We start from the raw sequence: 25,168 nt of genomic DNA on the forward strand, positions 1-25,168 counted from the left end.
AAGTTGCTTCTGATCTGATGGTTGCAGGAGTAATACTGTCAAGCTGCTTCACCTGTCTCGTCTAATTCCTCGGATCCTACGTGTGAAACACTCACACGTTAAGTCATCGACTTAGTGAGGCAATAATAATAACAAGGCAATGTAATGTAATGAAAATGTCAGGATCATATGAGATGAGATGCAAACATGTACTTAATCAATGTAGTATACTTCATCAATATCCATACCTGTAAGCGTATGACTGTAACATTCATGAATCTGTATTAATAAGTTTATTGGCCCATGGTATCGTATTGAGAACCTAAGGTATCGGAGTAATGTGAGGTTGTGCACTATGCTGTCACCACAGCTCGTATAAATGCACCGAAGTGCCCCGTAGAATTGCACCGAAGTGCCCGTAGAATTGCACCGAAGTGCCCGTAGAATTGCACCGTAGTGCCATATAATGATGTCCATAAGGACCACATAGAATTCCTTAAGAATCATATACATATACTATGGATCAAGTATGTGTCTTTCAAGACTTCACACAGGTTCCAAAGGATATACATATGTCCTAAAGAACCGAGTAGAATTGCACCGTAGTGCCATATAATAATGTCCATAAGGACCACATAGAATTTCTTAAGAATCATATACATATACTATGGATCAAGTATGTGTCTTTCAAGACTTCACACAGGTTCCAAAGGATATACATATGTCCTAAAGAACCGCGTAGACCCTCTACCCTTGGCATGCCAACTATACCTATAGTTCTCATCTACATAACATGGGCTTATACATTTCCCGTAGTTCATATCGCGTAGACATAGTATTTTCATACCTTTATCACATAGGCATATCATTTACATACCTTTATCACATAGTTCATATAACTTTTCTGCATATTTCATGTAATACATATAATATGAATTCATGTCATGTATCATAATACAGAATATGCTCATGTAAAGATATAATCTAGACTTATCACAAGTCTAGAATGCAGGATATTTCTATAATCATGCTATGCATGCACTCACCTATACTTCTTTGCTTTTTCCTCGATCGATCCTACTTGTAGATTGTTCCCGAACTCGAGTAGGCTCGGTATCTACATAAACATAATTTTTTAAGATGATCATCATGTCTATGTCTTGAAATTAAGCTTTAATAGCTTACTAATTGAAGAAATTTATAGCTTAGTCTTTCTTTCTTTTCTTTCTTCTTTTTTTTTCTCATGGGGGAATCGGTTCGCCCCTGTGGGTATCGATTCCCCACAAGCATTCTGGAATTTCATATACGATGAGGGGGTATCGGTTCCCCCCTGGGGGTATCGATTCCCCTCTAGTATTCTGGAAATTCATATCCGTTGAGGGGGTATCGGTTCCCCTTGAATGGGTACCGATTCCCCTAACTCAGAAATCCTATTTTGAGCTCGGAAATCATCCCATTTCAGCTCAAACTACATATTTCACTCTCTTACTACTCTTAGCTTTCATACACTTACTTTAACTAATTATCCATTAAAACCTCTAAAACTTAAATCTAATTCTCCATGTAGAATTTAAGAATCCAACCCAAATTCCAATATGTTCTAATTTTAATTCTAACACCTCATACTTCTTAGTTAGCTTCTTGACAAGTCAAAAATCTTATTCAAACTTCAAAAACTCATTCCTATCAAAATTTCATCTAAAAATTCATTTTCCAAATCTATCTCTAAAACACTTATCTTGTTGTTTTAATGTCCTATAAGCTTTCCTTTAGCTATATAACATCCAAACTTCATTTCCAATCTTAAAATCAAAGAACTACCAAGTTCAGATTCTACCTTTACTTGCAAGCTCCACGTTGAGAGAAGGAGAGAGAAATAAGGAAGAAGGAAGAAGAAATGGGAGGGTTCTGGAAACCTAATGTCACACGTGGGTTCTCATATAACCCCATAAAATTTTATTTTAATTAAAATTTCCTTACAAATGACCATTTGGTCCTCACCTCCATCTCATATTTACTAACCATACTTTTTAAACTATATAATTATTCTACTTTAATCACCAAATGTTGAAACTTTGCAATTTAATCACTCACCCGACATGGAGGATGTTACAAATCTCTCCCCCTTAAGAAAATTCGTCCTCGAATTTTCATTGTACGAACAAATGAGGGTATTGATGTCGCATATCTTCTTCACGCTCCCATGTTGCTTCTTCTACTTTGTGATTTCTCCACAACACCTTGACCAAAGGAATAGTCTTATTCCTCAATTGCTTAACTTCATGGGCTAAAATTGAATCGGTTCTTCCTCATAAGTCATATCCGGTTGTACCTCTCTTTGGATTTACAATATGGGAGGGATCCGATCGATATCTTCGAAGCATTGAAACGTGAAAAACATCATGTATCTTTTCCATCTCAGGTGGTAAAGCTAGCTGATATGCTACCGGTCCTACTCTCTTTACAATCTCATATGGTCCAATAAACCGAGGACTCAATTTTCCTTTCCGACCAAATCTCAACACCTTCTTCCATGGAGACACTTTTAAAAACACTTTATCTCCAACTTGAAATTCAATTTTTCCTTTTAAGATCCGAATAGATTTTGCCGAATCTGCCACTACTCTCGAACATTACAGACACTTCGGTCTTTGAGTTCATACCAATTTAATGGAGTACGACATTTTCCATATAATGCTTCATATGGGGCCATCTTTATAGACTGATAACTATTGTTGTAAGCGAACTCTGCCAGCGCAATATTTTCCCATGACCCTTTAAATTCCATTACGCATGCTCTCAGCATATCTTCCAATATCTGAATAGTCTCTCTGATTGCCCATCAGTCTGAGGATGAAAAGCCGTACTAAAGTTTAAACGAGTCCCCAATGCTCCATGCAAAGATTTCCAGAATCTAGAAGTGAATCGAGGGTCTCGATCAGAGACTATGGAAACAGGTACTCCATGCAATCTAACTTCTATATATACAGCTCTGCATACTTTTCCATAGAGAAATCCGTTCTAACAGGGAGGAAATGCGCTGACTTAGTTAATCGATCAACAATTACCCAGATTGATTCTCTTTTGTTCGGAGTCAAGGGTAACCCCGAAACAAAATCCATCGTAACATTTTCCCATTTCCATTGAGGAATGAAAAGCGGTTGCAATAATCCTGATGGAACTTGATGCTCGGCTTGACTTGTTGACATATCAAACACTTAGACACAAATTCGGTGATGCTTCGCTTCATCCCTGACCACCAAAATCGATTCTTCAAATCCATATACATCTTGGTTCCACCCGGGTGCATCGTTAACGGACTGCAATGAGCCTCTGTTAATATTCTTCTTCAAGTCGTCATTGTCGGGTATTACAATTCTTCCTTTACAATATAGATTTATCGTTAACTTGTTCAATTCTTTTCAAACACATTCTCTTTACCTTCAATTCTCCTATTCGTTCCAACCATGCTGGTCTAAGGGTTAATTCTGCACCAAGCCACCGTCTCCCGTAAAGATAATCTTACTCAGAGCATCTGCTACCACATTAGCCTTTCCGGGATGATAGTCAATTATCACATCATAATCCTTTAAGAACTCTACCCATCTAGTTGCCTCAAATTCAATTCTTTTTGAGTCATCAAGTACTTCAGGCTCTTATGATCCGTATATAAGTAACAACGCTCCCCATAAAGATAATGACGCCAAATCCTGAGAGCGAATACAGCAGCCATTTCTAAATCATGAGTGGGGTAATTCTTTTCATGTGGTTTCAACTGTCCGATGCGTACGCTACCACTTTTCCTTCTTGCATTAATACACACCCCAACCCGTTATGGGATGCGTCACTGTATACTACAAAATTCTTGCCAGATTCCGGTTGAACCAATATCGAGTTTCCGTCAGAATTCTCTTTAAAGCTTCGAAGCTTTCTTGACATTCAGAGATCCAACAAATGGTACATTCTTTCTCATTGCTTTGTTAGAGATAGCACAATCATCGAAAATTCTTAACGAATCTTCGATAGTAACCGGCAAGTCCCAGAAAACTCCGAACTTCAGACACATTCTTAGGAACTTCCCAATCCATTATAGCTTTAACCTTTGAGGGTCTACTCTAATCCCAACTGCCGAGATCACATGTCCCAGGAAAATTACTTCCTTTAACCAGAACTCACATTTGGACAATTTGGCATACAACTTTTTATCTCTTAAAATTTGCAAGACGATCCTCAAATGTGTGCTATGCTCTTCATGGATTTCGAGTACACCAGTATGTCATCAATAAAGACAACAACAAACTGGGTCCAGATAGGGCTGAAAAATCCTGTTCATAAGATCCATGAAAGCAGCAGGTGCATTCGTTACTCCGAATGGCATTACTATGAATTCATAATGACCATATCTCGTTCTGAAAGCTGTCTTCGGAAATCTTTCTCCTGGATCTTCAATTGATGATAACCCGAACGTAGATCAATCTTTGAAAATACCGAAGCTCCTTTTAGTTGATCAAACAAGTCATCAATGCACGGAAGGGGATACTTGTTCTTGATGGTCATCTTATTGAGCTGTCGATAGTCAATGCAAGATTGATCCATCCTTCTTTTTAACAAATAACACCGGAGCTCCCCAAGGCGATACACTTGGTCGGATAAATCCCTTCTCTAGCAACTCTTGTAATTGATTCTTTAACTCTTGCAATTCTTTCGGAGCCATTCGATAAGGTGCCATTGCAATCGGAGTGTTCCCGGCATTATTTCAATTTGGAATTCTACCTCTCTATCCGGAGGTAATCCTGGCAATTCAGCAGGAAAACATCAGGGAACTCTCGAACTATTGGAATTTCCTCTAACCTTTCTCTTGAGCTCTTGAATCAATCACATTGCAAGAAAACCCTGACATCCTTGCAGCAATAATTTCTTGGCAGACATCACTGATATTACATTCGCTAACGGATTAAACTTTTCACTGCTCACACTTATCTCTGTTCCTTCTGGACTTTTCAGAGTTACTTTTTTCAATCTGCAACTAACATCTCCATAATAACGGAATAACCAATCCATTCCCAGAATCACTTCAAACTCGTCAAAGGGTAATTCCATCAGATTAGCAGGGAATTCAATCCCTGAACCTTTATGGGACACCCCTTACAGACTTTATTCACACCGGGCACTATGGCCTAACGGAGTTGTTACTATAATCTCATTACTCGTAGCTTCTAAGGGAATCCCCAACTCTTTACTAACTTACTTGTAATATAAGAATAATTAGAACCCGGATCAATCAGTACCAATACTAATTTATCATACAACTGAAAAGTACCTGCTATAATATCAGGGTCATCACGGTCTTCACTTGTCTTTAGGTTGTATACTCGAGCAGTGGATCGAACTTCAGGTTGAGCAGAGAATTCAGACGGGTTCCTTCCTCTGCCTCTTCCTCGTCCTCTTTGTGAGGAAGAACCAGCTCTTCCAGATGGTGCCGGCTCACCAACAATCACTGGACAATCCCGGACAAAATGTCCGGCATCTCCACATCGAAAACAAGTCCCAGCTGCCATACGACAAGCTCCATAATGGTTTTTCACAATGCTGACACTGTCTCCCTTGACCCGGAGTAGATCTCCCAGCACCAGATTCCACTGACTGCGTCTGTCTAGGTCTTGCCTGACTTGCTCCCCTAGCAGACGATGCAACTGATTCTGATCTAGTTTGTGATCGAAATCCCGAGTCTCTTCCCTTTTTGTTGGTACTGAGCCAGAAGAAGTAGTCGTCCTCTTTGATGTCTGAACTCTTGAGTCCCCAATCATTCATTCTGAGCCTTTCAAGAGCTTTTGCACGATTGATCACCTCCTGGAACGAGGACAAGTTTAATACTATCAAACATTTCTTTAAGTCTAGGCGCAAGCCCTCCACGAACCATTCACAAGCATTCATTTGTCGGATAAACTGATCTCCAATATACTTGTTTTTAAATTCTTCTAAAACAAAGACCAAGTCAACTGGTCGGTTGACATCCTCATGGTGACATTCGTCCACCATATCCTCGACCCCTTAATAAGACACAGCTCCATCTAATTTCTCCACTTCGAACAGTGGAGACCATCTAACATGATTTTCAATCATTCAACCAAAGATCCGCTGACACCGGACCTTCCTCAGCTTCTCCCTTAAATTCGGGAGCTCCTAAACTTCTTAACTCTTTTGCTACTTCATTCTTGGAGTTAGTGGAACAGGAGGTTGAAGACGCGTCAGAATAGCGTCTAAACGTTCTGAAGAACGTATCTTGATCTTGCACAGCACTCCTTGAGATGCCCGTTCTTCACTATGCCTGGCCATGACAAGTGAATTCTGCTTTCAGCATGCCTATCTTCTCTCCCGCTTCACTTCGGGAGCTATATGTCCGGACATCTAATAAGAAAACGCATTGTTCTATTAGCAAAACAGCATACTCATACTATACCAGATCAGAAGTTCTCACTATTTGTTGGCATGTATTTCATTTAAAGACTCCATAGACTCTGGTTTATGCCTAGAATCGGCTAAACCATAGCTCTGATACCATTAAATGTAACACCCCAACCTATACCCGACCCGGAATAGTCAGAGATACACATTGACTTTAAAACACAACTCTTAACAAATAATAGTAAAATATTTGAACTTGTATAAGAAAATACAATAATATACATACTGTAATATAAGTTTACCAAAATATTCAGAGCATACACAACTTAACCCTTTTTGTTACATGCCAACTGCTATTTACATAACAAAATGACCTACTGATTAAGTTGCTTCTGATCTGATGGTTGCAGGAGTAATACTGTCAAGCTGCTTCACCTGTCTCGTCTAATTCCTCGGATCCTACGTGAAACACTCACACGCTAAGTCATCGACTTAGTGAGGCAATAATAATAACAAGGCAATGTAAGTAATGAAAATGTCAGGATCATATGAGATGAGATGAAACATGTACTTAATCAATGTATATACTTCATCAATATCCATACCTGTAAGCGTATGACTGTAACATTCATGAATCTGTATTAATAAGTTTATTGGCCCATGGTATCGTATTGAGAACCTAAGGTATCGGAGTAATGTGAGGTTGTGCACTATGTTGTCACCACAGCTCGTATAAATGCACCAAAGTGCCCCGTAGAATTGCACCGAAGTGCCCGTAGAATTGCACCGAAGTCCCGTAGAATTGCACCGTAGTGCCATATAATGATGTCCATAAGGACCACATAGAATTCCTTAGAATCATATACATATACTATGGGATCAAGTATGTGTCTTTCAAGACTTCACACAGGTTCCAAAGGATATCATATTCCTAAAGAACCGAGAATTGCACCGTAGTGCCATATAATAATGTCCATAAGGACCACATAGAATTCCTTAAGAATCATATACAATACTATGGATCAAGTATTGTCTTTCAAGACTTCACACAGGTTCCAAAGGATATACATATGTCCTAAGAACCGCGTAGACCCTCTACCCTTGGCATGCCAACTATACCTATAGTTCTCATCTACATAACATGGGCTTATACATTTCCCGTAGTTCATATCGCGTACATAAATTTTTTCATACCTTTATCACATATATCATTTACATACCTTTATCACATAGTTCATATAACTTTTTGCATATTCATGTCATGTAATACATATAATATGAATTCATGTCATGTATCATAATACAGAATATGCTCATGTATCAAGATAAATCTAGACTTATCACAAGTCTAAAATGCAGGATATTTCTATAATCATGCTATGCATATGCACTCACCTATACTTCTTTGCTTTTTCCTCATCGATCCTACTTGTAGATTGTTCCCGAACTCGAGTAGGCTCGGTATCTACATAAACATAATTTTTTTAAGATGATCATCAGATGTCTATGTCTTGAAATTAAGCTTTAATAGCTTACTAATTGAAGAAATTTATAGCTTAGTCTTTCTTTCTTTTCTTTCTTCTTTCTTTTTTTTTCTCATGGGGAATCGGTTCCCCCCCTGGGGGTATCGATTCCCCACAAGCATTCTGGAATTTCATATACGATGAGGGGTATCGGTCCCCCCCTGGGGTATCGATTCCCCTCTAGTATTCTGGAAATTCATATCCGTTGAGGGGGTATCGTTCCCCTTGAATGGGTACCGATTCCCCTAACTCGAAATCCTATTTTGAGCTCGGAAATCATCCCATTTCAGCTCAACATACATATTTCACTCTCTTTACTACTCTTAGCTTTCATACACTTACTTTAACTAATTATTATCCATTAATACCTCTAAAACTTAAATCTAATTCCCATGTAGAATTTAAGAATCCAACCCAAATTCCAATATGTTCTAATTTGAATTCTAACACCTCATACTTCTTAGTTAGCTTCTTGACAAGTCAAAAATCTATTCAAACTTCAAACTCATTCCTATCAAAATTTCATCTAAAAATCATTTTCCAAATCTATCTCTAAAACACTTATCTTGTTGTTTTAATGTCCTATAAGCTTTCCTTTAGCTTATATAACATCCAAACTTTCATTTCCAATCTTAAAAATCAAAGAAACTACCAAGGTTCAGATTCTTACCTTTACTTGCAAGCTCCACGTTGAGAGAAGGAAGAGAAGAAAATAAGGAAGAAGGAAGAAGAAATGGGAGGGTTCTGGAAACCTAATGTCACACGTGGGTTCTCATATAACCCCATAAAATTTTATTTTAATTAAAATTTCCTTACAAATGACCATTTGGTCCTCACCTCCATCTCATATTTACTAACCATACTTTTTAAACTATATAATTATTCTACTTTAATCACCAAATGTTGAAACTTTGCAATTTAATCACTCACCCGACATGGAGGATGTTACAGGATTAGTAGGCACGACTTGGGACATGACACACCCGACATGACATCTATCCAGTAGTTGATGTGGTAATGATGTGGCAGCTGACGTGGCAGGTGAAGTGGCTCCCGGTCAGCAGCTTCTAGAAGTCCAATCAGCAGTGGCATGGAGAAAGAGACTTAGCTGAATTTTAATCCTAAATTAGGATTTATCTTATTTTTATTTTTAGGAATTATATTTAGGAATCATATTTTATTTTGAATATTATTTTCTAGATTGTTTTAAGACTACAAATACCCCATTGGGTAAGCCTCTAAGCATCGATTTTCATTCATAATTCATTTAACTCTTGTTTCTTTCTTTCTTTAGATTTATAAAAGTTTTTCTTTCTTTTTTTTCAAGTTACTTTATTTCTCTTTCAAAATGTTAAGTGTGGTTTTTACCATGCTTAGTTAAGTTTTATATAGCCAACGGCTAGAGCAATGACTCGATTCTAAGTCATGAGAATTGAAAAACTCTTCATACCCTCAAGGGTTACATTTTCAGTTTTCGAAAAGCAAGGATCAGTAATCAACCATCTTTTTATAATTAAGGCGATTTCATTTCAAAAAGTGCACGTTGGAATTTAATTTTGGTTTCGATTAATAGTTGGGAGGAAAGATCGGCTTGTGGCATATTTGACTTCTTGTGAACATATTTAGTGGCGCTCTGCTTTGGGAAACTGAAATCGATTTAGATCTCAATTGGGATGATAGAATCTGAGTCGGGTTTTTCTAGAATTTAAAAGCGTTGAATTAATAAGCAATTGTTAACTATCAAAGAGTTAAGATCTGAAAATTGATTTTAGATTCTCGGTTCATTTGAGAGAAAAAACAAGTTACAAGGGTTTGGCCCTATAGACTGTAACTGACGTGAGCCCGGAGGTAAAATCCTTTTCATGACCAATTTAAAATCGAGGCTAAAGCTTTAACCAAGGCTAGTTTTTACAATTGAATTTCACTCCTTAATTTACTTTCTTCATTTTAATCTATTTTAATCAATTGAACCTTCTACTTTTCTTTCTCGTTTTCCTTGCAATTTCTTTCAATTCATCTTTCAATCTTTTTATTTTTCTTTTCACTACTTTTCAATTCTCCTAAAACCTCTCCTCTAATTTCTCTTACAAATCACGCCTGAAACCATATCAAAAGCGAGGAAATCGTCAAACTCCTAGTCCTTGTGGATCAACCCTTACTCTCACTATTCTACTTATTCTTATTCATTTTATTGGGATTAAGGCTATTTATTTTGACATTAAAACGACATGTATCAGTCATCAAGAATTCTTCAAGAAAGAAAATGTTAAAAATGCACCTAACAGACTGAGTAATGGAATCCCTCTTTATAGATATATATGAATTCTAACTACTTCTAGATATATCTTAATCTTAAATGATTCTGATGTAAGTTTTTTTTAAAACATTTTTGATGCACCTAAATCCTAAATGGTCTTAAAGTATCAATTCCTGAATGTCTGATTAGATTTGTTAATAATCAAACCCTTTTTATAGGAACAATGCATCTAAAATTCTATCAATTTACAGAAATTCTACATTTTTCCTTCTTGATAACGATCAAGTGTCTTTGAAAAATAATTGAATCTTCTAGTGTTACTTATTTGTTACATTACCGTTTTATTTTTATTGAAAATTATAAATTGATATATGGTTGATTTACGATTGTTTTTACTGATTAATATATTGATTTATTGATTACTTGTTTTACAGGAAAATGAAATATGCCTGATGAATGGATTATGGAACTACTGGTTACTACTTGAACTATTTTATTGGGACACTATTTGGATAGGATGGAGTATAGAGGTTCAACTCTTATCAAGCTGGTAATTCCTTACAGACCTAAGGTGACCCTTGGGTAGGCTCTTAGGCTCCTAGATGTTCCCTTGGGTAAGCTCTCAGGCCACAAGATGCTTCCTTAGGTAGGCTCTTAGGACACAAGGTATTACTTAGGTTAGCTCCTACACGCAATAGGCCTAGGGTAAATCCTTATGGATGTAGTTCTAGGGAACTGCATATCGGTGTTCGGGTGGAGGTTATTACAGTGATTTGAAAAAACTATTTTATTATAATAAAATACTATTGTTTTTAAACTATGTTTGGATTGATTTATGGTTTTTGCGAAACACACTAGACGCCCGTTTTCAATCTCCTGAATTTGTCTCTTTAAACGCTTCCTCTGAACTATAGTTTCCCTGACTGTTACTTGGAAATTTAATTAATGAACCTCAACCCAACCCTAGAACATGTTTAAGCCTGGATCAACAAGAAAGTTTTAAGCTTTGTCATACTTTTTCTTGGCTTTTAGCATCTTTTGGTAGTATTGTATTATTGAGCTTCTCAAAATTCACTCTTTTACTCACCTTTTCAGGTTTAAAGAATCGATCTAGTGCAGCTATTGACATCAATAATGGGAGTTCCTTCGGCATTACTTGCAGAGTACGGAACATGTATGATTAGGAGGCATGTGGATCATAGTTTGTTTTCACATCAGAGCGTGAAATATGTTTTGAAATTCTATATTATTGAATTCTGTTTTATTGTCGGAATGATTCTTGAACTTTTATTTTATTTATGAATTATTTATGCTTTGAAATGGTGTTTAAGAAAATTTTAATTTTTTCTCGATTTTTATGTTGGGTGACTACGGTGACCTTAATATGACACCTCGAATCGGATCGAGTCACCCGTATCGGTCTGAGGAATTACATATTTCTTAGGTTCATTTCTATGTTGTTGAGAGTGCTATAGAAATTAGAAGACTTGGGCTAATATACAGTGAAAACTTAGACATGGTGAGTAAGCCTAACAAGGGAATTTTTTTTTTTAATAATATGAGTGATTATAAAATAAATATGTGTTCATGATACTTTTAATCTATTGACACTACACACACATTTTCTAGAAGTAGCTACTCGAATTCAAATCCTTTAAAGATAACATTTTTATTGGCTTATCCAGTAATCAAAGACTAATGTATTGATTTTATTAATGGATAAACTTCATCTTCACCTTTTGTATATACCAAACAAAACCGAAGATTATTCAAGTGCCAAGGATTTCTTCATATATTCTGTTGTGCATGCGAAATTTCTGGCTCAGCTTCTGTAATAGTTAAGACAATGACGGAACTATTTAAGGACTAGGGGGGCCATATCCCCCAACCTTTTTCAAAATATATAAGTATATATTAAGTTAATTTTTAATATATACATATATTAAATTCCTATATATATATATATATATATATATAATAAGTTATTAAAATTAATTATTTCAAGAAAAAAACATGCATAACATTTTAGAATTTAAAAGCTACTTGAATATCATTTTTTATAAAATAATTAGAATCCACTTTTTGTATTATTATTTTATACTTAAATAAATGAAAAATTATTTTCCTTTATCATTTATGATTTCAAGATACAAAAAAAATATTGTATTTTTCCTTGTTTAGTTGTTTATCTTCTTTGATTTGTTTGAGGATTACAATCAAATTATTAAGTGGTCGACTTTTAATTTCATTTTAGTTTAATGTAACTTTTTTCAAATATATTTCAATTCAATTTATATTTATGGTTTTATTTCAAAATCTATATTTATTATGTTTGTTCATGAATTTTCATCTCCATAATAAAAATTTAGGCTCAATTCTATATAATATTACTATCAATTTATTTTTAGTTTTTCTCAAATTTTTATATGAACAAATGAATTTTAAAGGTATATAATGTGTTTATTAATATGATATTTTGATATACATTTTACGTTGACAAAAATTCTAAAACATTTATTTATATATATATATATATATATTTAAAATAGCCCTCTCAAAAAATAATATTGAGTTCAGTTAAGATTTGTTTGTGTCTGGTTATGTTTTCAATAACCATTTTCATCAGTTTCTGAAAATCTGGCAGATTTGAACTCAACTCCACGGAAAAAACTTGAAAAATAAAGCTCAGCTTGTATTCAATTGAGCTTCATTTTTTGTAAACTGAATTTGGATAATATTTTATTTACGATAATATCACAGCTTATATTCTTTTATTAAACTAATCTTAAAATACTAATTATCATTTGATCTAGCGAATTTTTTATATAAGATGAGATATTAGAATTTTTAAATAATATTCATGATTTGGACCATAAAATTGTGAATAAAGCAAATTAAATCATGTGCATCGCCCTCCTCTAAATAGGCTGACTAATGAATCAGATATTTATGACTGCTTTTAGATAAATAATTTAACTGTTTTTAGATAAAAATATTTGATTTTCCATTTTTACATCAATATATTAGTAAACGGCGGTCAATGTTGACAAACGACGATTAATATGACTGAGACCTAACCAAATTTAGATAAGGGGAGCAAGAAATAAAAGGGGGGGGATAAAGGGAGATAAAATGAGGTGAAAATTATTTATATTTTTCTCCAAAACGATGCCATTTTAAATGATTATACTAAAACAAGGTAGTTTTAGTCGTATCATTACGCAATTTGAATTTTAATAATCTTGTGTTTATGTTGAAACAAAATGAAAGTACAACGTTATATTTGAATAGAAAAAAGTTTAATGATAAAAATGATACAAACATTGAAGTTCAATAACATCTGACGTAATTTACTTTTAGAATATATTATTTGACGAATCAACTAAATTATTAAACGTATAAAATCGCGTTTAATGCACACATTATAAACTGATAAAATTAAAAGAGAAATAGTATGATAATATTATTATCTAAATTTGTCTACAATCCTATCTTAAAATTTACACGAAAACTAATCTATTTTAAAACTAAATTTTTAATTTTCTAAATAGTATTCATTCCATTAGAGTTGAATCGGGTCGAAATCCATCGAGTTTGATTTAATTTGTCACTCATGAAAGTTTCTCCGTAAGTAGTTCAGGTTACCGAAAACACTTGTTCGGAGCCAATTTTGCAGAGCCATACGCAATAACAGAAATGTAGGTTATTGTTAAGTAAGATTGGTTGACCTCAACTACTCGGCATTCTTAAAAGTTAAATTTTGCTATAATAATATCCTTTGACAGTTGGATTGGTTCAATTAACTGTTTCATTTAAAACACTTGCTCCACTCCCTGTCATTTGTCTTCAACTGCTTGCGTAGTCTTGTCTGCTCAAATGTCGGTAAACTAATTTCCCTAAATTTTTGGATATTTCAGCTAGGTTTTCTTAACTAATAACCCACATTTTCTATTTTAATGCCGGTGTTTGTTCAACTTAAATACCAAAACCAAAATCTGCGCTAAAAGAAATACAATCTTGCTTACACGAACCAAATTAAGTTAAAGGAATTGTTGTTATTCATAAAGGTCTCGGTTTCGAACAACAACGATTTTAACTTAGGTGATTGAATGTTCATTGTCAAATGATTTAGAGTATTTAAAACAAATATTATATAATAAGTATAGTTGTAAAGAAGTTTATATATCAATCTATTAATTGAGTTTGATTTTTAATTATTTTAATAAATATTATATAAAAGTTTGAAAAGAGAAAAAACACTCTTATAATAATATAACCATCATTAATAAAAAAAAGAGAAAATTATTATAAAATTATTTTAACAAATTGACGTCGAGTTAACTTGCTTAATGCCTTAACGTAACAATATTTTTTTAAAATAAGGATATTCAAAATAGCTCACATCAACTCAATTATAAAATTATTAAAATATCTTTATTTATTATGAACTTTACGTTATAAGTACGCTCCAACATTTTCGTTCAAATAAATACTCAGTCATTTCATTTTTTTAACAGAAGCGGTTAATATTATCAAAAAATAAAAATATCTAGAATTATAATAAAAATAATTATCGCCGAAAAATAAATATATAATTTGGACTCGATCAAAGACTCGAATAAAAATAAATAATAAAAAATTTTATTATATTTACAAACAAACCACAAAAGGGAATTAAACTATTGAAAGATCATCGAGAACCGCAAATCATAACAGAGCGTCGTGAAGAACTATTCACGAACGTAAAATCATACCTCCAAATTTAATCCGAAAGTCCATAGTAGGGAATATCAACAAGATTTTAAATAAGCGAAATCTTAATCAGTCGTGACATCGTCAAATCCAACATTGAGAAAACATCAATAAAAGAACAGTCAAACGAACGATAAAAAAAAAAGAAAAATGTGTCACAAAGACATAGATAAACGTGCCATAGAGGCAGAACTATTCTTATTAAAAAAACTAAAAAAGAACAAAGAGAAAAGAAAATCGACGGTCGACAAACAACATCAAAATTAATACCGCCGTCGGCTAATAAAATAAAAAAATAACATAATCTATAAAAAGCGACAAAAACTCAAAGTAAAAAAAAATCTCATATGTTGTACAAAAATATTTTTGCAAACATATTTTACATTTCCACCAATTATCATATGTTGAAATATTTTTTTGTGAATATATATATTTTTATTTAAAATATTTTTGTTCACCTTATGGATATGTTAAAATCTAGTATATATTTACTTTTTTGATAATTTTATGAAATAAAATTATAATTATGATTAAAAATATATTTATTCAGAGATAAACGTGCCATAGAGGCAGAACTATTCTTATTAAAAAAATTAAAAAAGAACAAAGAGAAAAGAAAATCGACGGTCGACAACCAACATCAAAATTAATACCGCCGTCGGCTAATAAAATAAAAAAATAACATAATCTATAAAAAGCGACAAAAACTCAAAGTAAAAAAAAATCTCATATGTTGTACAAAAATATTTTTGCAAACATATTTTACATTTCCACCAATTATCATATGTTGAAATATTTTTTTGTGAATATATATATTTTTATTTAAAATATTTTTGTTCACCTTATGGATATGTTAAAATCTAGTATATATTTACTTTTTTGATAATTTTATGAAATAAAATTATAATTATGATTAAAAATATATTTATTTAATTAGGATACATAAAATAATATATATACATATAAACTATTTAGTTTTGAACTAAGATCTCATATACCATTAACACTGTAACGTGTGACACATTACTGGGTCTCTAAATTTAGGGGCCCAACACTTTGAAAAATATGTTAATTCAAAAAAATATTGTATGCACGCGTAAAGAAAATTCAATAAAAAACTTAATTTTATATGTTTGGTTTTTTTATAATAAACAAACGTAATATGATAAATTTTAATATTTAATATTTTATCTTATTAAAAAATATTTTAATAATATCATTTTAAAAAATAGCACAAGCCGTTTATCCCATGATAATTTTGATAAAATGGATATGAAATTAGGTGAAAATCTGACCTTTGATTCTGGGTTTTGGAGTATATGTGTTTCCAGTTGACCTTTTTTACAAACGTCACTTATAAGTTAAAAAGCAGAACGTGAGAGAATTAAGTTGAAGTCATAATAACGGGGTTTAGTTCACCAACTTAACTATAACACACTCCACTACCCTGTCCTTAATGGAACATGACTCGTCTAATTCTTCTCTTTTACCTCTCATTTTAGCATGCCACATAGTTTGTAGTCTCTATCCATCTATGCCATTATAACATTTTCTAAACATTAGGTACCAAATAGCAAGACCTTACTTACATGTCACACACGAACTAAACACTAATCTTATTCGTATTTTGATCATTTTAAATTAGTCTCAATGACGGAAGTCACGTTTATTATGGCATTGCATGTCCCCCTTCATTTTGAGGCTTAATTATATTTTAGGTCCCTACAAATTTTGAAATTATAGTATCTTTAAATTTTCTAGTTCAATTATTTCTTGGAGTTGGAGAAAATAAATTTTCAGATTATATTTTCTTCGAATGTGATGAGCCGCAATCAATTCCTGGCATTAAGTAGTCCAAAAAGTTTCTCCAAAACTTCATAGTTTGACTTAGCAAGGTCTTGGAGTTTTGATTAGTTAAATGGTAGGCAGACTACATAAAAGTGTTCATAAATTGGGGTTTGATTGCGATAGATTCCTACTACCAAGCACACATCAGCCCCCTACAAATTTAAGAGAATTTTGGACGCCTTCTTGAATTTTTGTGTGGGGATAATTCTGATTTTATTACCCAAAGTTCAGATACAATCAATTAACCAATCAAACATCACAAAAAATTAAAGAACAGCTTATACAAAAAGATTGATTAAACCATACCCCCAAACATTACAAAACTTTAAGTTAGTACTATCAAATCTATTAATATTAGTACTCCTAAGTCGGATTCTAACAACGTCTTTAACTTCTTGAAATTTACCGTTTCATTTTATTATTATTTTTTTTATAAAATTCCATTTTATTCCTTATATTTTAATTTTGTTTTATTTATTTCCCGTTTCCACGTCAAGAATTCGTTAATGGTCTAACAACAGTTAACTTAGATCATATCTTAATAAAATAAAACTAAAGTGATCAAAAAATAATTTTCTATAATTCGATGAAAAAATATATAACATCAAACAAAAGTAACAAATCTTATAATTTACCCAATACTTTGTTATCTACAAATCTCTCTCTCCTTAACCTACATCGTTCAAATTTCAATGTCAAATATATTTAAAAATTTTCTGAAAATTACAGTTTTTTGAACGTTTTTGTATTGTGGTCTATTATAATATGTTTTCAAGGGTGAACATGCCATCCGATGCTAATTGAGACTGCTGCTAACTATATTTGAATGGGTGTAGAAATAAATTAAATAAACAAATAAATTCCAAGCTCCGAACTTTTCTTTTGTTTCACTAAAGGTAGAGTTTGACCTACAAAATCTAAATACTAACAAAAGTATCATCCCTTTTTATGTCCCTAATTTTGTCTTTATTGTTTTCTGTCTAATTGATCAATCAACCCTTACCGCCCTCCCATCCTGTAAAAACTAAAAAAACAGTGTATTGTATAATTTCTCTCTTAATATATATATATATATATATATATATATATATATATATATATATATATATATATTAAATTATTTCTTAAATTTATCCTTCAAATTAATTAAAATAAAAAATATGAGATGCAACATATTCCTATTAAATGATAATAATTTTAAGATAAAATGAGAAAAAAAATTACTGTGAAGGAAAAATAATGAATAAAAATACATATGTTTAATTTATTAAAATATTGATTTTATAATTAATAATTATAAAATTCCAACCACATAAAAATGACATTCCTGTATAATACCTAAAACACCCTCAACGACTCTTAATAGCTACCAACCGTTGGTGGGTTCGTTAACTTTTCTCTCCCCCTTTTGCAAGCGTTAGTTGCGGCAGAAATCTCGAGCGCTAAAAACCAACGGTCAGGATTTTTTTCACAATAACATATGCTGTCCCATAAGATTTTAATTCTCAAATTAATTAACTTGTTCTTCCTCATATTAAATTTTGTTTTAATAATTAATTATGTTTAATTATACTTTTTTATAATTGATGAATATTTCCCAGAAATAATTAATTAATTGTATCTATGAGTAACTTCATTAATTAAAGAGTGTGTTATTTTTCATTGAGATTTTAAATTCAAACAGTTGTATTTACAGGATGTACATGTTTTTCAATAATTAAAAATTTTATAAATATATATTACTATCGTAATTATCTCATATTATTAAAAAAAAATAATGATTAACTAATTTTAATAAAGTTTGAATATTTTTAAAATTTAAGGAAAAAAAAAGTGCGTATAAATAGCAGCGATTCTAAACCATTCTTCTCCTTGGAAACCACTCTCTATCTTAAATGACTTGGTTCAAAACATGAATATGTGTGCTTGTTAAGTATCCAAGAACCCCTTTCAGAGTTGATAAAAAAAACCTTTTCAGAGGAGATTGAATTGAAAATAGAAAGTTTTTGGCGACTTGAATAATGGCAATGGAAGGTACTTGAGGCTTCTTTTTTCATTTCAGGGCTGTAGTTTTCTCTCTGCTTATTCCTGTCGTTTTTTTCCCGACAGTTTTCATGTTCAAGTGAAATGGGTTTACTTTTATTTTGTTGGTGCAGAGACGATGGACTTAGATAAAAACCCGGAACTGGAGACGAGAAGTGAATCGATGAACGATCAACCATCGCCAAGATGTGTACTGGAGATACCTGTGGTGGGATCGGACTCCGATACCAGCAGCTGCAGCAGCAATTCTACTTCTTTTTCCCCAAAAACAAAAGTGAACCCAGATTCCTATGGTTTGCAGTGGAAGAATTTAATTGGAAATATTAAGAAGAAATCAGCCAGAAGTTTCTCTCTTATTCCTCTGCTGCCAAGTTATGATATTTCCAGGAAGAACTCAAGGAGGTCGAAGCTCACAAAACTCCATGCCTCTGAGGAACACGATGTCGGTATTGATCTCATGGCAGTGCCTAAACCATCACGGAAACATTTTACCTACTCGGAACTTGCTGCTGCTACTGACCATTTTTGTCCTGGTAAGCAACAGCTTTTTAATCTTAACTTTTTGTTTCAATTTCTGTCATGGTTATGAAATTGACAAATTGACTATTGACTCTGCAGGGAATTTGCTCGGGAAAGGGGGGCATGCAGAGGTGTACAAGGGGCAATTACCTGAAGGTCAAGTTGTAGCAGTGAAGAAGCTAATGAAGAATGAGAAACAAGAGGAGGATCGAGCGAATGATTTCTTATCGGAACTTGGGATTATTGCTCACATAGATCACCCGAATGCAGCTCGCTTAATCGGATTCAGCATCGATGGAGATTTGCACTTAGTCCTTCAGTATTCCCCTCATGGCAGCCTTTCTTCTGTTCTTTTCGGTATGAGTTGATCAAGGGAAAACAAAGAAAATAGTTGAACCAAAATGGTTGCACTTGTTTTGGTTTAGTCCGGTAATTATACTTTCGGGTCGACGATTTCATAACCACTCCACTAATGGGGGAAATAACCCGATCTGCAGGTTCACCTGAGCGCCTAGACTGGAAGACAAGATTTAAGGTAGCCATTGGAATAGCAGATGGATTGAGATATTTCCATCACGACTGTCAGAGGCGCATTATACACCGAGACATTAAAGCCTCGAACATTCTGCTCACCCAAGATTATGAAGCTCAGGTGCTTTAGATGCTCTGATATGTATATCTTTACATTGTAAATAGCTCAAGTTTATACTATTTGGTCGAAAAAACACTCAACTTCTCGTTGCAGATATCAGATTTTGGTTTGGCAAAGTGGCTCCCGGAAAATTGGCCTCACCTTGTTGTCCATCCCATTGAAGGAACATTCGGGTTAGGCACACAGTTCCTTTTCTTTCTGCAGTCAACTTGTTAGTAGCATTGGTGATTTCATAAAAGTCATAAATGTGAGGCAAATGTTTGCAGGTATTTAGCTCCGGAGTATTTTATGCACGGAATTGTTAATGAAAAGATCGATGTGTTCGCATTCGGAGTTCTGTTGCTGGAGATAATAACAGGTCGACGTGCAGTCGATTCAGCCAGACAAAGCCTTGTGATTTGGGTACATCTTCTGCACCCGAAGTCATTCAATTAGCAATAGCATTCGAACAACTTGTTTTCTGTTTCATTTACAGGCAAAACCGCTCCTGGAAAGAAACGAAGTAAGGGAACTGGTCGATCCTCGACTAGGAGACGATTACGATCCAAGTGAAATGAAACGTGCAATGTTAACAGCTTCCGTGTGCATTACTCACAATGCCAGCATGCGTCCAAACATGATAAGGGTACCAAACAGATTTAAATGCATCTCCTTTTGCTCCCTCTGTCTTGCCATAAAGTTCACGCCGGAAACGTTTCTATTTTCAGGTTGTCGAGTTGCTGAAGAACGAAGAAAGCCACCTAGAGTGCGACAGGAAATCTGGAGGTGGGAAAACAGTAATTGCAGACTGCTTTGATTTGCAAGATTATAGTAGAACCAGCTACCTGAATGACTTGAATCGCCATATGCAACTGGTTATGGAGTGAAAGATGTACTTGTTTGAAACATATATAGTATGGGTGGGTGTAAATGTAAACAGGCAGCATTGAAGATTGTTTCACAAAATTTGGCACTTAAGATCAAAAAGAAAATGCAGTAACAGCCATGAGAAAGAATTTTCAAACAAGTCTAAAGCTCCACTCCCACCTTTATTTTGTCAATGTCCCAAATTTTCTGAACAAAGAAAGTTACATTCTTTTTTAACTAACATCCTAAATATGAGTCATAAAACCCGTTTGATTGTTATTTATTATTTAATTTTTGAGCTTTGAAGAATTAGTGAACCTGCAGCAAATGGTCAAATGCAAAGGGGCAGCCAAGTTGAAAACTATGACTTTAGCCTGCTTTACATCTTTTTCTCTATCCATGCTTTTCACGCTTGTGCTTTCCTTTATGACCCTCCAATTATTATTTTTTTGTAATTAATTAATATTAATTAGGATAAAGTAAAAAATGGTCCCTCGACCATAGGATATTATTTTTTAAGTACTCCGACTATTAAAAGTTATAAAATGATTTTCTGACAATTCATATGTTCCAAACTCGTTCTTTTCTTTAAAAAAATTGGCAATCGTCTAAGCTGAACGTTAATTTGTTAATTACGATATGATAAAATCTGATCCAAGGACCGTTTGAACTATATTTTATAGATTGACTCTATGTTTACATTGTACCTTCAAGCCAGTGCTTGGAATATATGACATCGAACCAGTGTTTGAAAGCAACTACGGTGCTAGTAGAAATCATTAAAATATAATTTTATCACATCTCAATCAGCAGGTTAACGTCAAACTCATATGGTTATCAATTTTTTAACGAAAAATGACGAGTTTGGAATATATGAGTAATTAAGTGACTATTTTGTAACTTTTAATAGTTGATGAATTAAATTTAATAATTTATTATCATTAAGTAACCATTTTATAATTTTTAATAGTTTGAGGAGTCCATAAAATAACACCCGTAATTTGCCCTATTAATTATAAACGTAAATTTTGATCCAATTCAAAAACTCAATCTCGTAAACTTAATTTTAATCGTAAAATAGTTAGTGGAAGCACACATCACTTTATAATCAGCAATTCTATTAGAGAAAACTGTGCAATAAGCTGCTTTTAATTAAAGTTACATAGGGGGACAACGGGAGTTAGTGGAAGAAGAGTGTCCAATAAGTTGCTTTTAATTAAAGTTACAGATGCTTGATGAGGGGGGAAAGGACAAAGGAAGTAAGACTGTAAGTGGAAGAAGACTGTCCAATAAGTTACATTATTATTCCAATAAAATCTAAAAAAAGAAAAACCTGTCCAATAAGTGTCCAATAAAATCACATATAATATATCTGAACTTAAAAATTTTAAATTATAAAATCTGAGCATAAATAAGACAACCATATGAGAAGGTATCCCAACATGAAAATGCTCTTTATCGAGTTTCCCTTTCATAGTCCGTGAAAAAAAAACTAAAAGGGATTTTTATTTTTATTTTTAAAATATTTTATAATTTTAAAAAATTAAAGGAGTTTATAATTTTTTAAATTTTTAAATGATTATAAAATTATTGTTTAAAAGTATTAAAATAAAATTTTAATCACATTAAGAGAGAAAAAAATATTGATTATTGAATTAACATGTTACGTCATGTCTTAATTATAGTTAATGATATTGTTATTATTTTATAATTTTCTAAAAAATTTAATGATTATTTTATATTTTTAAAAATTTTAATAAGGGTAAACTACATATTTAGTATTTAAAGTATTGCTTTTATTCTATTTGGTACCTAACTTTATACTTTCTAAAATTATACCTAATATTTAGTTTATGTTTTAATTTGATACCCAGCCGTTAAAAAAATTAACATAACTGTTGAAAACGTGACATTTTTATTTTTGGGTAAATTACAAATTTCATCACTAAATTTTACTCTCTCTCCTATTTTGCTCACTAAACTTTAAAAAATTTCAATTTTCTCACTGAACTTAATACATTAGATTTTTTTGTCACTGAATTTTACTCTATCCTATTTTGGTCACTCTGTGATTAAGTAGTTAACAGTGTTAAAAATGACACCGTTTAAAAAAACACAATTTTCACCAAAATGATGTCATTTTGCATCTATATAACTGCTCATTTTAACGAAATTAACTATTTCATGGAGGAAATTAAAAAGATTTAAAGTACAATGAGTGAAATAAGAGACGGAGTAAAGTTTAGTTACTAAACTTGTAATTTACCCTTTATTTTTGTAATGATGATATAGCATTATCTTATGACGACACATCATCATCAGTGTTATGTCTTAATGGCAGGATACCGATATGAAACATAAACTATAAAAGTTAGGTATAGTTTTTAAGGAAATAAAATTTAGATACCAAAACAGAACAAAGAATTAGTTGAAGTACTAAACATGTATTTTACCCTTTTAATAATGAAAACAATTAGAGTATTTTAAGAAAATCTTAGTGACCCGTCCAAGTTTCCTGATCCAACTGTAGCCATCGAATCATTTTGACTTTGCCATTCCACGCCGTGTATAAAAAACTGAGGCTGAGCAAACACAAATGCCGATAATCTTCCCTCTTCCAATTCATTGTACCTTTGGGTCAAAGAAAATGGTGTCAGCGACCATTGATCTGTTGAAGAAGGAGCTTCCTGTTGAACAATCGTCTTTGGTTGTTTCTCAAGATTTTAAGACTGGTCTTGTTCTTGTTGATCTTGTCAATGGCTTCTGCACCGTTGGTGCCGGAAATCTGGTACCTTTTTAATTCCCATAAAATATATACAAAATTCATCATTTATGTTATCTCGTTAGGGATTCAGGGTTCGCTTCTTGTTCATACAGGCTCCAGTGGAACCTGATAAGCAAATATCTTGTATGGTCCAAGAATCCGTGAGACTAGCCAGGCTATTCTGTGAGAAAAAATGGCCTGTTTTTGCTTTCCTTGATACCCATCATCCTGATATTCCCGAGCCTCCATATCCTCCTCATTGCATCGCTGGAACTGATGAAGCTAGATTGGTTCCTGGTACTTTATATCACCACTGTTTACTCTGTTTGATCCTTTTTGTTTAGATGAATTCAGTGGCATCCATGTTTATGTATTATAGATCTCCAATGGCTTGAAAACGAGGCTAATGCAACGCTTAGATGCAAAGATTGCATTGATGGTTTCCTTGGTTCGGTTGAGAAAGATGGTTCCAATTTGTTTGTAGATTGGGTTAATAAGAATCAGATTAAAGCTGTATGTCTCTTACTTTGTTTCTCTTTGCTATATAACATTTTCTGTCTAATTCTCACATAACTTGTTTGGATTTGAAGATACTGGTTGTCGGCATATGTACAGACATATGTGTACTGGATTTTGTATGTTCAGCTCTGTCTGCTCGAAATCGCCGGATGCTTACCCCACTCGAGGATGTGATCGTCTACTCCGGTGCGTGTGCAACTTTCGATCTTCCAGTTCATGTCGCCAAAGATATCGATGGTGCTGTGGCTCATCCACAGGTACCTCAAAATCACTGATGCCCTTGTTTTTGGTTCAATTTTTATGTTCAAAACCAGTTTTTGCACCCAATGTCTTATTATATTGTGTTGCTTCTATAATCCTTATTAAAGTTTAACTATCCTTGTTCATTTGGATCAATGTTTTTAACTAACAGCTGATATTTTACTTCTGATTCAAACTACGTTTTGGTTCCTAGAAAGTAGTATCAATCACATAAAGAAATATAAATAAAATAAAGTAATAATAATAAAAAATGAACCTTGGCCTGCTCGTTTTCTTATTGATAGGAAATGTTTTTGAAAAAATTTCTGTGGCAGGATCTTATGCATCACATAGGTCTATACATTGCTAAGGGAAGGGGAGCCAGAATTGTATCAGAGGTCTCATTTGCTGTTGAAATAGAGACCTGTTCATAAGACATCTAAGACTGCTGCAAAAGCTTACTGTGCGTGAATTGAAGCTCTCTGCAATTATACTAGGCAAATAACAGCAATTTTATTAAAAATAGCTTTTCTTTCTAGGTTAAATATCTCCACTGAAACAAGAAAGTTCATATTGAAAGTAATACAGTTTTTCAGTCAAACAGTTGTGTGGTATAAGTCCAGGTATCTATGCTGTTTCGGCTTTTCGTATTTCTTGAAATTCCTTTGTTTGGCTCGTGTTCAATGCATATTCAGATATGGATATGAAGATATAATCCTCTAAGGACTCTCCAAATACATGGAAATCTAAGAAAAACGTAAACATATACCCCTATCTGATCTGAGTGCTTTTTTAGAATGGAGGATACAAATATATGTATT

General features: G+C 33.2%; 2 protein-coding genes across 2 annotated transcripts; both read left to right on the forward strand.

The window, feature by feature from the left end:
- The first annotated feature begins 18,770 nt into the window (after positions 1-18,770).
- LOC120202168 (receptor-like cytosolic serine/threonine-protein kinase RBK1) lies at positions 18,771-20,873 on the forward strand. The gene is made up of 8 exons (XM_039202641.1): positions 18,771-18,798; positions 18,921-19,340; positions 19,426-19,683; positions 19,824-19,978; positions 20,072-20,151; positions 20,245-20,380; positions 20,454-20,603; positions 20,686-20,873. Exons 1-8 carry the CDS (start codon positions 18,786-18,788, stop codon positions 20,842-20,844), a joined length of 1,371 nt encoding a protein of 456 aa, XP_039058572.1. The 5' UTR covers positions 18,771-18,785; the 3' UTR covers positions 20,845-20,873.
- Positions 20,874-23,405: 2,532 nt separating this feature from the next.
- On the forward strand, positions 23,406-25,064 carry LOC120202140 (nicotinamidase 1-like). Its single transcript, XM_039202621.1, has 5 exons — positions 23,406-23,612; positions 23,702-23,885; positions 23,968-24,101; positions 24,179-24,364; positions 24,683-25,064. Exons 1-5 carry the CDS (start codon positions 23,421-23,423, stop codon positions 24,779-24,781), a joined length of 795 nt encoding a protein of 264 aa, XP_039058552.1. The 5' UTR covers positions 23,406-23,420; the 3' UTR covers positions 24,782-25,064.
- Positions 25,065-25,168: the final 104 nt, after the last annotated feature.

This window comes from Hibiscus syriacus, unplaced genomic scaffold, assembly GCF_006381635.1.
Source record: "Hibiscus syriacus cultivar Baekdansim isolate YM2019G1 unplaced genomic scaffold, ASM638163v2 tig00008262_pilon, whole genome shotgun sequence".
Classification (NCBI taxonomy): Eukaryota; Viridiplantae; Streptophyta; class Magnoliopsida; order Malvales; family Malvaceae; genus Hibiscus; species Hibiscus syriacus.

Excerpts from the sequence above, each read along its gene's own strand:
- LOC120202140 (XM_039202621.1), top strand. The coding sequence starts at position 23,421 with ATGCCGATAATCTTCCCTCTTCCAATTCATTGTACCTTTGGGTCAAAG. Across the intron at positions 23,613-23,701 it reads CCGTTGGTGCCGGAAATCTG|GCTCCAGTGGAACCTGATAA; the intron begins GTACCTTTTTAA and ends TTGTTCATACAG. Across the intron at positions 24,102-24,178 it reads ATAAGAATCAGATTAAAGCT|ATACTGGTTGTCGGCATATG; the intron begins GTATGTCTCTTA and ends TTGGATTTGAAG.
- LOC120202168 (XM_039202641.1), top strand. Across the intron at positions 19,979-20,071 it reads CCCAAGATTATGAAGCTCAG|ATATCAGATTTTGGTTTGGC; the intron begins GTGCTTTAGATG and ends TTCTCGTTGCAG. Across the intron at positions 20,381-20,453 it reads GACAAAGCCTTGTGATTTGG|GCAAAACCGCTCCTGGAAAG; the intron begins GTACATCTTCTG and ends TTTCATTTACAG.